This window comes from Stomoxys calcitrans, chromosome 4, assembly GCF_963082655.1.
Source record: "Stomoxys calcitrans chromosome 4, idStoCalc2.1, whole genome shotgun sequence".
NCBI lineage: Eukaryota > Metazoa > Arthropoda > Insecta > Diptera > Muscidae > Stomoxys > Stomoxys calcitrans.
The window spans coordinates 140,619,910-140,632,111 of NC_081555.1; the positions used below are offsets into that span (position 1 = coordinate 140,619,910).

Consider the following 12,202-nt stretch of genomic DNA (forward strand, 5'->3'; position numbering starts at 1 on the left):
CAGCATAAACAAGTACAAGTGAGCTAAGTTAGGCCGGGTCGAACCTCATATACCCACCACCATATATTTGGATAAGTTTTACAAAAATAATCTCAAGTTTTAAGTTCTTTTGAAGCAAGTAAAAGTGGGGAATCAGTGAGGCTTCTCTAAAAGTCAAATTGACTGATCGGTTCACATGGAGCTACTAAACTAAATTTCCCATTAACATTTCACTAAGGAACAGGGGATATTTCTCTCATATCAATGAGTGCAGTCCGATCAAATTTAAGTTCAATAATATGGGGCCTCCTTTTTTATATCGAGTGCGAACGGCGTGCCTCACTTGGTAGAGAAGTTTTGACATGGCATAACACCTCACAAATGTAGCAAGCATTAGTAAGGGCATAGCCACCGCTGAAAATATTTCTGATGTTCACTCCGCGATGGGGCTACATCTAAATAGTTATAAGCCCATCAGGCCTTTTTTATGTGAATATTGGAGTTCCAAAGTATACTTAATGTACGTAATTCTTCTCAATTGGACAAAATTGAGGCTCCTAGGTGCTCAAGAAGCATATCCACATACTTCAACATGGCTCCAAATCCGCACTAACCCTATAACAAAATATGCTAGCTAAGAACATCTCTCCACACCACCCCTCTGCACAAATACCGACTTGCTTCTGTCTAAGATATCCATCGTACAGTCGATGTCGCTGCCATCTATCCGTGGCCAGATGAAGTAAGAATGACAAGGCAATCATGAATATGCATACTTGTAACAAACGGAATGACTTATTTAGTATATCATGGATTGGAAGTTATTGCGGTGACTATAAAAATAAAATTTACCGTTTTGCTATGCCCGTTAGTGATTAAACTCATTTGAATATACAATTATGATGACTGTTTCAGTGTTCGAGGAACATTTGAGTTACTACATTGAAAGTACATTTAGAAAATTCAAACAATTATCGTTAAAACTCGAGTATGTCACAGATAAATCTTCAACCAGAGCAAAATGTAAGCAAGCCGCGTTCGCTGCCAATTGCCGCAGGTGATTTACTATGGATTATAAATTTAAGATAAGAAATTGGAAAGTGAAAAGTTCAAAGAAAAAACTATTAATGGGTATTCCTCGTATATAAACCTGACCTTCTGATCTCATAAAATCGGATTTTAGTTATGTATAGCCGCTATATAGACCGACAACAAAAAGGTTTAGAGGGGTACCAAAAGGTACTGTTTCAAATTTCATCAAAATCGGATAAAAATGCTCCTTTTATGAGCTCAATACTCTATATCGGGAGATCGGTCTGTATGGCAGCTATATCCAAATATGGTCCGATCTGGACGATGTTCGACACAAAGGTGTAGGGTCTAACAAAACTCACTGTATCAAATCGGATGAAAAATGCTCCTTTTATGGGCTCAATACTCTATATCGGAAGATCGGTCTAGAGGGGTACAAAAACTGGCTGTGCCAAATTCCATCGAAATGGGATGAAAAATGCTCTTTTTATAGGCTCATTTCACTATATCGGGAGATCGGTCTCTGTGGCAGCTATGTCCAAATATGGTCCGATCTGGACCACATTTGACAGGTATGGGTAGGGGTCTACCAGAACACACTGTGCCAAATTTCATCGAATTCGGGTAATAAATGGATCTTTTATGGCCTCAATACCTTTTATCGCGCGATCGGTATATAGGGCAGCTATATCCAAATATAGTCCGATCTGAATCACACATCACAGAAATGGGAAGGGGTCTATCAGAACTCACTGTGCCAGATTCCATCGAAATCGGATGAAAAATTACCAATGTATTGCCTCAAGAATTTAAGTCTGGTGATCGCTCTATAGAGCGGCTTAACTAAAATCCGATTTTAGGAGATCAGAAGGTCAGGTTTATATACAAAGAATACGAAATCATCAAAAATTGTTTGGAAAATGTTTGTATACCCAAGAAATCTGCTAAATTTTAAATACCCAAAAAAGGTATTTAGTGGGTACTAACCCAATAAATACCCAAGCGTTGGGTATTTACCCGATAGAAACCCATCTCTAGCTATGCAGTGAAGCCGAAAGGGTCTTGGAGTGACTAGCCGAATACTTACTTATGCCTCTAAAATATGACGGACGGCATAGAAGAGGAAGTCCGATATAAGGACATTACAATAAATTCAATGAAGTCGCAGCCACCCTCCGTAGCCTATCTATCTCTCTAAACAACCTCCATCCCATGATGTAGTGGAAATATTATTGTATGCCAACGACAGTTCTAACCTGATGAGGGACTGTCGCATTGATGGGCTCGGCTATGCTCCAAAATCTGCGGAATTTTTAAGGAGTCGTTTTCTTAAAGGTTGGTGCACAAAATCATCAGCGACTTTGTTCACAAACTGGATAATGGTTTATGGACAAATAATTCCTACATTGAGGAGGCCACCGTGTTGCAGAGGTAAGCATTTGAGCCTATGACGCCGAACGCCTGGGTTCAAATCTTGGCATGAACTTCAGCGGTATCCTGCCATGATAAAACTTCTCTAACGAGTGGGGTCGCTAAGCGTCACCCCGTTCGGACTTGGCATACAAAGGAGTCCCCTTATCATTGAGCTTAAATATTAATAGGACTGCACTCATTGATATTCCTAAATGGAATGTTCATGTGAAATTTGGTAGCAATTCCCACATTGAAGACTCGATATTTCTGGGTATGACCCTTCACAACCATTTCTCAATGCCAGCCCACGCAATAAGGCAAGAAACAAGAACAAGGTCCTCAAATTTTTGACTAACAATACTTGGCGAATGGATATTAAATACTTGTAAGGCGATTAGCTGCCCGGTGATGAGTGACTGAGATTCCGTGGAAAACCCTTCAACCCCTTAAGACGCGGTGATAAGAAGTAGAACTTGCAGAATCTACACAAGACTACCAATATGCATCTATGTCGCTGAATGCCTGGGGAGAACATCAGAAACAATTTTTGTTGATGGTTGTCTCCGCCTAAGGACGGCGACGTTTGTGAGCTACTTTGCCATGTAAAAACTTCTCCCCAATAAGAAGTGTCGCGGCACGCCGTTCGGACTCGGCAACAAAAAGGAAGTCTCTTTTTATTGAGCTAAAACTTACATCGTACGGCACTCATTGATATGTGAGAAGTTTACCTCTGTACCTTAATGGAATGTTCATGGGCAAATATGCATTTGCTTTTGCATCAAAGCAAGAAGAGACTATCTCCTTTTGCGTATTAACAAATATTACCGGACATTGAGACTATATAATTTCATCGTGATAACCACCATTGTGAACAAGGATTCAGATAATATATCATATATGAATATTGGGATAGAAGACACCAAAATTCTTGCTCATTTGGATAGTGGAGCGAACAGGAGCGTTCGAAGAGGAATTAAACTTTTAGTGGGCTGAACAAATTATTGCAAGTCGGCATGGTGGGCCGGTTCTTCCAGCAAGACAGGGGCTAGCAATACCATACTCCTCTTAACAATCATTTCTCCTCAAAACTAATTAGTCGGCACATAGCTAGCTATAAACTTTAATTTATGCTAACAAATCTAGACACCTACTTTCTGCAAGAACACCACCCATGCTACCTTTGAATCCGGTCGTGCTCAGGGCAAGACCGGATTCAAAGGTAGCAAGGGCAGAAAGTATGTGGTCGGTAGTGCAGTGGATCGTTACATGCACACGGAATGACAAAATATATAAGAATATACCACCATTATTCGGCGTTGGCTATAAAAATAGTGAAGCGGAATGGATATCTCGTATGTTATTTAGACGGGGCTCAGATTCAGCATATAACATATCATTATCAAAAAAAATTCAAATACCTTTTCTTATGTTAGCAATATATATTGGTTGTCCAAAATATAACTTAAGTAAAAGCGAGCTAAGTTAGGCCGGGCCGATTCTTGGAAACCCACCACCATCGATTCTGCTAAAAAATTATACAAAATAAATTAAGTTGAAGGGCATTATTTTATTCTACTAGAAAACTTCTGACAAACCAGCAAAAACTAAAGGATAATCGAAAGACGAATTTATATTTATAAAATGCTTGTATCTCCCAAATAAAGTTTGCAAGTTACATTAAGCCATCAACTACGAATAAATTAAAAAAAAAATAGAAGCAAATATCAAAAAATGCTAGTTTTAGGCCCGTAAGCTAGAAATAAAACCAATTTTTTTCTCCATATAAAGTCATACTTTGAGAAAGTGTATGGGAATACCATTTTGATTTGATTTCTCGTAATATTGAATCTTCTCATATATTGAAAACTTAAAATGCTTGTACCTCCCAATGAAAAATCGCCGCAAAATGGGTCTATTAAAACTGAACTCTCTTCTAATTTCAGGTGGCATAACATTCCTCTCGGCGGGCATGAATTTGGCCATGAGTTTTGGTTGGTTCCATGACACTGTATCATATTCGGAAAAACATTTCACTTGCTCATGGTTTATAGGAGTGATGATTGGGACTTACCTAAGCATTGATCCGCTGAAATGTCTGGCCAAAAAATTCATAATGGTTAGTTTAACAATGAAAGTTAATAACAACACACAAAACAACCACACATTATTTATTTTAAGGCCCTATCTGTGCTGCTGATTTTAATCGAAGGCATATTATTTACCACTGCTTCTGATAATGATGACGCTATCTTGGGAGGACGTTATTTGAATGGCATAGCCATAGGTTTGGCCACAGTTCAATATCTTATCAATGCCGGAGAAATATCTGCCGCTAGCAATCGTGGCCACTGTCTCGCAATGGAACAATATAGTCTCTCATTCGGAGTAATGATCCAATTGGTTTACTCATCGGTTTGGGATAACTCAGAGAGTATTTCAATTATATGCTTACATGGTATTATTGACATCATCTTGGCTCTAATGGCTGCAATTTTGATGATACATTTTGTGGAGTCACCCATTTATTATATACAAAAAGGTGACGACGCCTCGGCTTTGGAATCATTGGCATGTTTACAAAAACCCCCTGGCATAACAATGGAAGTTCAAGCGCGTTTCGAAGAGCACAAGGCCATGGTGCGAGAGCAGAATATTTTCACAATGCGTCAGATTTTTAGACAAGGTCAAATACCCCTACTAAAGATGATATTTTGTCGCAGTATGACAGTGGCATTTTGTTTCTCATTACCCTTGAATGCAGCTCTTCTAACTAGTATGGATTTAATGGAAAGTTCTTGGCCTCTCACAGCATTTGGCTGTGCTCGAGTCATTGGAGCCAGCATATCAATCAACTTAATGGATAAAATACAAAGAAAATTGCCTTCCATTTTATCGGCTATGTTTGTGGGAGCATTCCTGATTACTTTGGGTGTCTTGTTTTGGTTCAAAGAAAATTATTTGAACCCAAATTATGTGAATGCAGCTATAAGTGTTTGCATTGCGTTGCAAGCATTTGTGGGGTTCTTCACGCCTTACACTTCGGTTTTTATGGGTGAAGCATTCCCCTTGCGTGGTAAGCCTTATCTAATGGCAGCCTGTATAAATCTTGAACAAATTTTTCAAATAATTCTAATCGAAACGTGGAACTTCGAGCATTTGGCTTTGAATTTATTTATTCAGGGGTTGCTTGTAATTATGGGTTTTGCGTTCTTAAGCCTAACTTTGCCGGAGACAAGAAGGACATCGTTGGCAGAAGCTCATAGGCGATTTTGGAAATTGGTACCCAAGTAAAAAAATAAACCTTGATGAGTTTTGAAAAATGAATTGGAAAAATAAATGAAAATAAAACCAAATCTTGTTTTGAGTGTTGCCAGATTCCAACGAAATACGACGGGACATACCGAGACACCGGAATCCGGGAACAATGAGGTTGATCGAGGGCTCATCATTACGGAATTTATGGTTAAGAAAACCTTGAGGAGTTTTCAACGGACGGAATATTTTCCGCCCAAACTGACCGCAATGGTGGTGTCTACACCCAAAACTGGGGAGGCAAGTTATGTGGCATCAAATGCCTGCAGTCATTTCCACTCAAATTCTTGGATCCATGATAAAGAGTTGGACATGCAGCGGGTTGATCAGATACAAGCAGCATACCTATGTGAAGGGGAGTTCGATGGATACCGCCCTGCACGAAGTTGTGCATAAAATAAAAGAATCTTTCTATGCCATGATGTACAGAATGGCGTTATGCATTGTCTTCAAGGGGCCTTTTAACAATGCGCGGACCAACACATTAATCCTATCCTTAGACCAATAGTTGGTGGACCAAGTACTTATAGGCTGGATAAACCAAATGTTAAAAAACATTGTGGGCCCCATGAATCAAAGATATGGGAGAAAGTTGCACAGGGCAAGCCAAATGGGGTAATTTTATAGTCACTCCTTTGAGTGATAACTATGAATTAACTATTACGGATCCTAGCTGAACGATTCTGCTAAGCAGATGGATGATCCGAATAATCTATGCATAAAGGTCGAAAGGGTTTTGTATATGCCATACGACTAGACCTAGGAGTTTGAGAGATGGAAGACTGAAATCTGCCTGTTTACGAGGAAGAAGAAGGTGAGGCACGTTTCCTCAAACAAACGATTTCGCTATTTGACATGGTCAAATACTTAGGAGTGAAGGAAACTGAAGCAGAAGTGTCACATTTAGGAGTTAACTGACGAGACTTACAGATTTTGAGCACTATGTAAATAGGGTAGGCTGCGCCTGAATCCGAGAATAGTCTAACGTTACTATAGGAGCTTTATTAGAAAATGTGGAAAAAAGGTGTTATCTTAGGACAACAAAACAGGTTCAGAGAAAATATGATCTTGCCATAGGCGGGACGATGAAAACGTTGGCCGTCTCCTAGCGCACAGGAAACTATTCTAGGTGTCCGGACTTTTGATATACGGATTAAATATGAAACAATGTCCGCCTATGACCCAGGATGCCAGGATTCGAATGCTGGCGAAAACATCAGAAAAGTTGTTTCTGATGGTTGCCCTCCTAACCATGTTTATATGACACAGCAGATGTATATAAACTTATCCCCAAAGAGGGATCGTCCTGCGGCGTACCGCTCGGTCACGTCTATAAAAACAAGGTTCATCATCATTGAGGTTACATGAACTTGAATCATTGATATGTGAGAAGTTTGCCCCTGTTCCTTAACGGAATTTACGTGAGCAAATTTGCAGCCATCGCGGCTAGGAGACTTAATGCGATGGGGGAATGAAAAGAAGAAAGGAACAGATCATTTTATGGTGGTATAATAGAGGCGAGGATATAAAACCAATATTGAATTGAAGAAGTTTCAGATTGTATATATGAACCGATATTTGGGGTTGAATGTTAGGCACTGCTCAGGGCAGCATTGTCTTGTATAAACGGACCTCCGGAATTGGCATCTATTAGTTCGCGTTACACGGATGGATTGAAGCTAGAGGACAAATTGTGCCTACATTGACGACCCAGGGACTAAGCTCTGCTTGCGACTGCCGGACCGTAAAACGGGCTGCAGGCAGAGATGCGGGTCATCACGAAAGGCGTTGGTATGAGTTGGTATGGTGTTAAAGCGAGCACATCGAGTGTGATAAGGGCTAAATTCACGGTAGCTTTTGGAATCTAACAAAATTAAAGCTTTCTCTGAGAATGGCATTCCAGATATCCGGTCCTTTGACATACAGATTATATATGAAGCAATGTCCACCTATGACCCAGAACTCCTGGATTCGTATACTAGCCCTGATGGCTATAATTGGGAATTTAAGGAGATTAAAGCTTTCTCTGAGGATGGCAGGATCCTAATGATTTGGATGTTGGGTTTTAAGCGGAGTATGGGGAATGAAAGAAAGGACTGCCATGAAAAAATAGATGAATCCGAAGTATTACGGCGATGCAATTCGAATTAAAGGCGTGAGCGACGAACGTAGCGATGTGGATCAATGAAACGGTTGGAAGACGAAAATCTTATGGGGAGTCGTTAGAAGACGAAGCTAATACTGAAAGGAAGTAAAAAGGGGATCAGTATAGATTTCGGTATCACAACGAGACACAGTTGTGTACAATAGATGCAGCAAGTTTTACCATGGGTAGGACATGTGGGGAAATTTATGAGACGATGCATAGTGGGTTAGAATCCGAAAAAAACTAGTAAAAAATATTCCATTTGCAATATTTCAATATTTCTCCTAAAGTTAGTAAACTTGGAATTTCGAAAAATCGTTCGTTCAAATCTGCATTTGTGGTCCAATTTAAATTTTTTTTTGCTGGATAGGGCTTAAAAATCTCTACAAAACATCCGTTAGAAGTATACAATGGCAGCCCCAACAAATTTTCGAAAAACCGAGGTGTCCAAATTTAGGGGCCTGCCAAAAGACGTCCGGACAACCTAGGGCCTTAAAATTTTGCGCATTATCTCACTAAAAACTAAGCTCAAGCCAGTTAAAATGTCAAAGAGATATCTCACACGTTCTCATATTATTCAATAGTTTTTTCTGTTCTACCCCATTGTCGCCATACAGCTCGTGATTCATACGTCGCCTATATTCTCCATTAGTGCAAACTGGTCCATATATTTTACGAAGAATCTTTCTCTCAAATACTCCAAGCACTGTCTCATCTACTTTCACAAGTACCCATGCCTAAGTCCATATAAAACGGGTAGTATCAGTGTCTTGTATAGAGTAGTCTTCGTCTGTCAAAAGTCCTAGTCTGTAAAATTTCTTTAAAATCGATCCAGATTTGGATTTAGCTCCCATATATACCTTTTATCCGATATGGAGTTTTAAGGCTGTAGAACCTATAATTTTAGTCCGATCTTAACTAGATTTAGCACTAGATGTTTTATTTGATGTTCCAAAGCGTGTGAAAAGTTTCATAGAATTCGGTTATGATTTTGATATAGCTCGCAGATATACATATATTTTATCCGATATAGACTTTAAGCCTGTAGAAGCCACAATTTAAGTCCGATCTTTACAAAGTTGTAGGAAACGTTTTAATTGACTTCCCAATACTCGCCCAAACTTGCATTGAAATCGGACTTGAGTTAAATATTTTGGGTTGCCCAAAAAGTAATTGCGGATTTTTTAAAAGAAAGTAAATGCATTTTTAATGAAACTTAGAATGAACTTTAATCAAATATAATTTTTTTACACTTTTTTTCTAATGCAAGCTAAAAGTAACAGCTGATAACTGACAGAAGAAAGAATGCAATTACAGAGTCACAAGCTGTGAAAAAATTTGTCAACGCCGACTATATGAAAAATCCGCAATTACTTTTTGGGCAACCCAATAGCTCCCATATATATATTTCATTCGATATGGACTTTTAAAGCAGTAGAAGCCACAATTTTGGTCAGATCCCTACAATATCGGGCTTGAGATGTTCGATTTGACGTCGCAGTATGTGTGCAAAATTTCATCAAAATCGGCATTTTAAGGCTGTAGAAATCCACAATTTTTGTCCTATCGTAAGAAAATAGGTATGCAAAATTAAAGTATGCCTAGTTCGCCCGACTTTTGCCTTTCCTTACTTGTCTAAAGCAGTAATTCTGTCCTTCTGAAGACCATGCGTTTACCGTGAAAGATAAGTAATGAAACTCAATGTTAAAAAGATATGAACATGGAATTCGGAGACTACGCCTGCCGGATGTAAAAGATGGAATGATATTAGGCTTCCAGTTCCCCACCTTTTACCGCTGGGCACAAATCGAAAGAGTCTTAAACTGACTTCGAAGTTCCTCTGTCTATGAGGACCCGAACGACCTTACCTCCCGGACCCTTTTTGGAAAGCTCGCCCATCGTGGCATTGTCACGACATCTCCTTAGCGAATAGGTGGCTCAAACTTATGGCGATACATCAACAATTCGCTATACTTTCCTTTCCTACTTTCGACGTCCTACGAAAGTAGGACGACAAAAATACTGTAGGGAGATCCGAATGGTGAGAAGACCAGAATTTTATTGAAAGAATGTAAAAAGGAAATCAGTACAGCTTTCGGTATCATAACGGAACACTACGGGCCACAAACGGGCGACAAATCATACCACGTGTATGACATATATCGCCAATTAAAGTTGTATTCCAAGCGTGTTAATATTCCATAACCTCATTTCATGGGTATTTGTAACTTAAAAAGCTTGTATCTCCAATTAAAGTTGTATTGCAGGCGGATTTACATTCCTCGGGCTGATTCCAGAGCACTATCATCAAATTCGGTAAATCTGTTTTGTTGTTCATAGCTTGTAGGGGTTAAGTTCGGAACTTACCTCACCGATGATCCGCTATTAATGGTTCAAAAAATTTGATAAAAACAAAATCAAAAATTTTATAAATGAGGTCGCTATTTTCAAAGTAGGCATAGAAGAATTTGTAATGAAAATGGCTAAAAACGAATTTCGAAATAAGTAAGGACTTTGTTTTTGTATTCATTTCAACAGTCATTTGAACAAAATTCAGCTAACTCACTTTTTTCTTCTTTCATTGTACATTTCAAATATTTTTTTTTAAATTGTACCAACCATATACTACATCTAGGACCATCTAGGATTAAAAATATTTCTTCTCCTGATAACCAAGGTTTGTTGAAACTTGGTAATCTGAACTTTTCAGAATGGGATAGCCCCCATTAATATGTTGTACAGTCTCATAGTCTTATAGTTTGCATATCTGACATAATTTTTTCTGATTCTCAGTACCATACTTATTGTAATAATTGATATTATATAATTGAGTTCTATAAAAAAAGTTCTATTAGGTAACATTCACCTTTAGAATCCATATTGTCATATCGTTGGTACCCACTTTTTTTAATATGTGTCATGTATGTGATAATTAACTATTTTCTTGATTTTATTATCATGCTAATGACTAGTCTATATCGAGTAACACATTGTTATTGCTTCTAACAACCATCCACTGGCCCTCAAGTGTGCTGATAAAATTTTGAATTCAGATTTTACCCAATTGTTTCTATGACGATTGCGGCTAATCAGAAAAGTATGTGGAGCAAAGGCATGCATCATTGTTCTATAAATATACAGCAATTACTAATCTTAAAGTGGTGCTTTAAAGAATTCAACGAATCAGACACAATTTGAAAAACCCCCACATAGTATGTTATGGGGGGAATCCATCAAATAAGTTTATCGGAAAACAAAACAATAAATGCGTTAATATACCAAAGGTTACTAAGTAATATACAACAAATTCCAAACGTACAATGATAATGTTGCAAAAAGATATGACACAAAATGATAATGTTGCAAAGAGATATGCTCCAGGAATGCCCTACAGGAAACCATTTTGTTTGACAAAGAACAAGTCAAAATATAATCACAATTTTTAAAAAAAGATACATTTTGCAAAAAGTTGAGTAATAATTTACTGTCTAATGAAAATTTTACAAGGCAGAAAGCATCAGGGCATTTTCATTTACCAGACGATAGAAATCTTCTAAAAAATTCTAACGACCAATGTAGAAAATGATAAGCCTTGATGTAGAGAGAGTAGAAACAAGTCAAAAAAGACCAAGTAAAGCTTTAGAGACGTATAATTTATTGCTACTTTTTTGTCCCAGGTGGGATTGAACTCATTGTTCTAATGTTCACCCTTGTTCTAAAAATCCAGCACGTGCCCTGGTGTACAAAAGTGGTACGTCTTCGCAATCGATGATCGTTTCGGAATTTATGGTTACTCTTCTGCTTTTTTTTATAACTTGTCAAGGGGGAAAAATCATTGTTAAACAGAAAAGGTAAAAATTAACTTTATAGGGCGAACCTCTGATTTCGCTGAAATGTGGTATGCATTTGTGGGTTGACCTCAGGAACACGAATCTGAAGTCTTTTTTTTTTTTTTTGGGGGGGGGGGGGGCAAAGCCCCTGGACTTCCCTAGGGTCAAAAAATTCAGGCGATTTTTTTTTAAATTTTTTCGCCTGCAGCGCTTTTTGTTTTTGGTATCACCAAACAAATACCTTTTTATACCCACCACCATACACCATAGGATAGGGGTATACTAATCGAGTCATTCCTTTTGTAACACCTCAAAATATTGATCTAGGACCATATAAAGCATTTAAATTCTTGATCGTCTCGAAATTCTGATTCGAACTAGCCAAGTCCGTCCGTCTGTCGAAATCACGATGGCGGTCGAGGGCGTAGAACTAGCCACTTGAAATTTTGCACCGATAATTCATATTGATGTAGGTCGTTGGCGATTGCAA

The 12,202-nt window shown here is 38.4% G+C and overlaps 1 protein-coding gene across 1 annotated transcript; it reads left to right on the plus strand.

The window, feature by feature from the left end:
* Positions 1–907: 907 nt before the first annotated feature.
* On the plus strand, positions 908–5,777 carry LOC106088528 (uncharacterized). Its single transcript, XM_013254092.2, has 3 exons — positions 908–1,036; positions 4,368–4,540; positions 4,603–5,777. The coding sequence occupies exons 1-3, from the start codon at positions 970–972 to the stop codon at positions 5,713–5,715; spliced, it is 1,353 nt and encodes a 450-aa protein (XP_013109546.2). The 5' UTR covers positions 908–969; the 3' UTR covers positions 5,716–5,777.
* Positions 5,778–12,202: the final 6,425 nt, after the last annotated feature.

Coding starts and splice junctions, on each gene's coding strand:
- LOC106088528 (XM_013254092.2), top strand. CDS start 970: ATGTCACAGATAAATCTTCAACCAGAGCAAAATGTAAGCAAGCCGCGT. Junction 1,037..4,367: donor TTCGCTGCCAATTGCCGCAG/GTGATTTACTAT, acceptor TTCTAATTTCAG/GTGGCATAACATTCCTCTCG. Junction 4,541..4,602: donor TGGCCAAAAAATTCATAATG/GTTAGTTTAACA, acceptor ATTTATTTTAAG/GCCCTATCTGTGCTGCTGAT.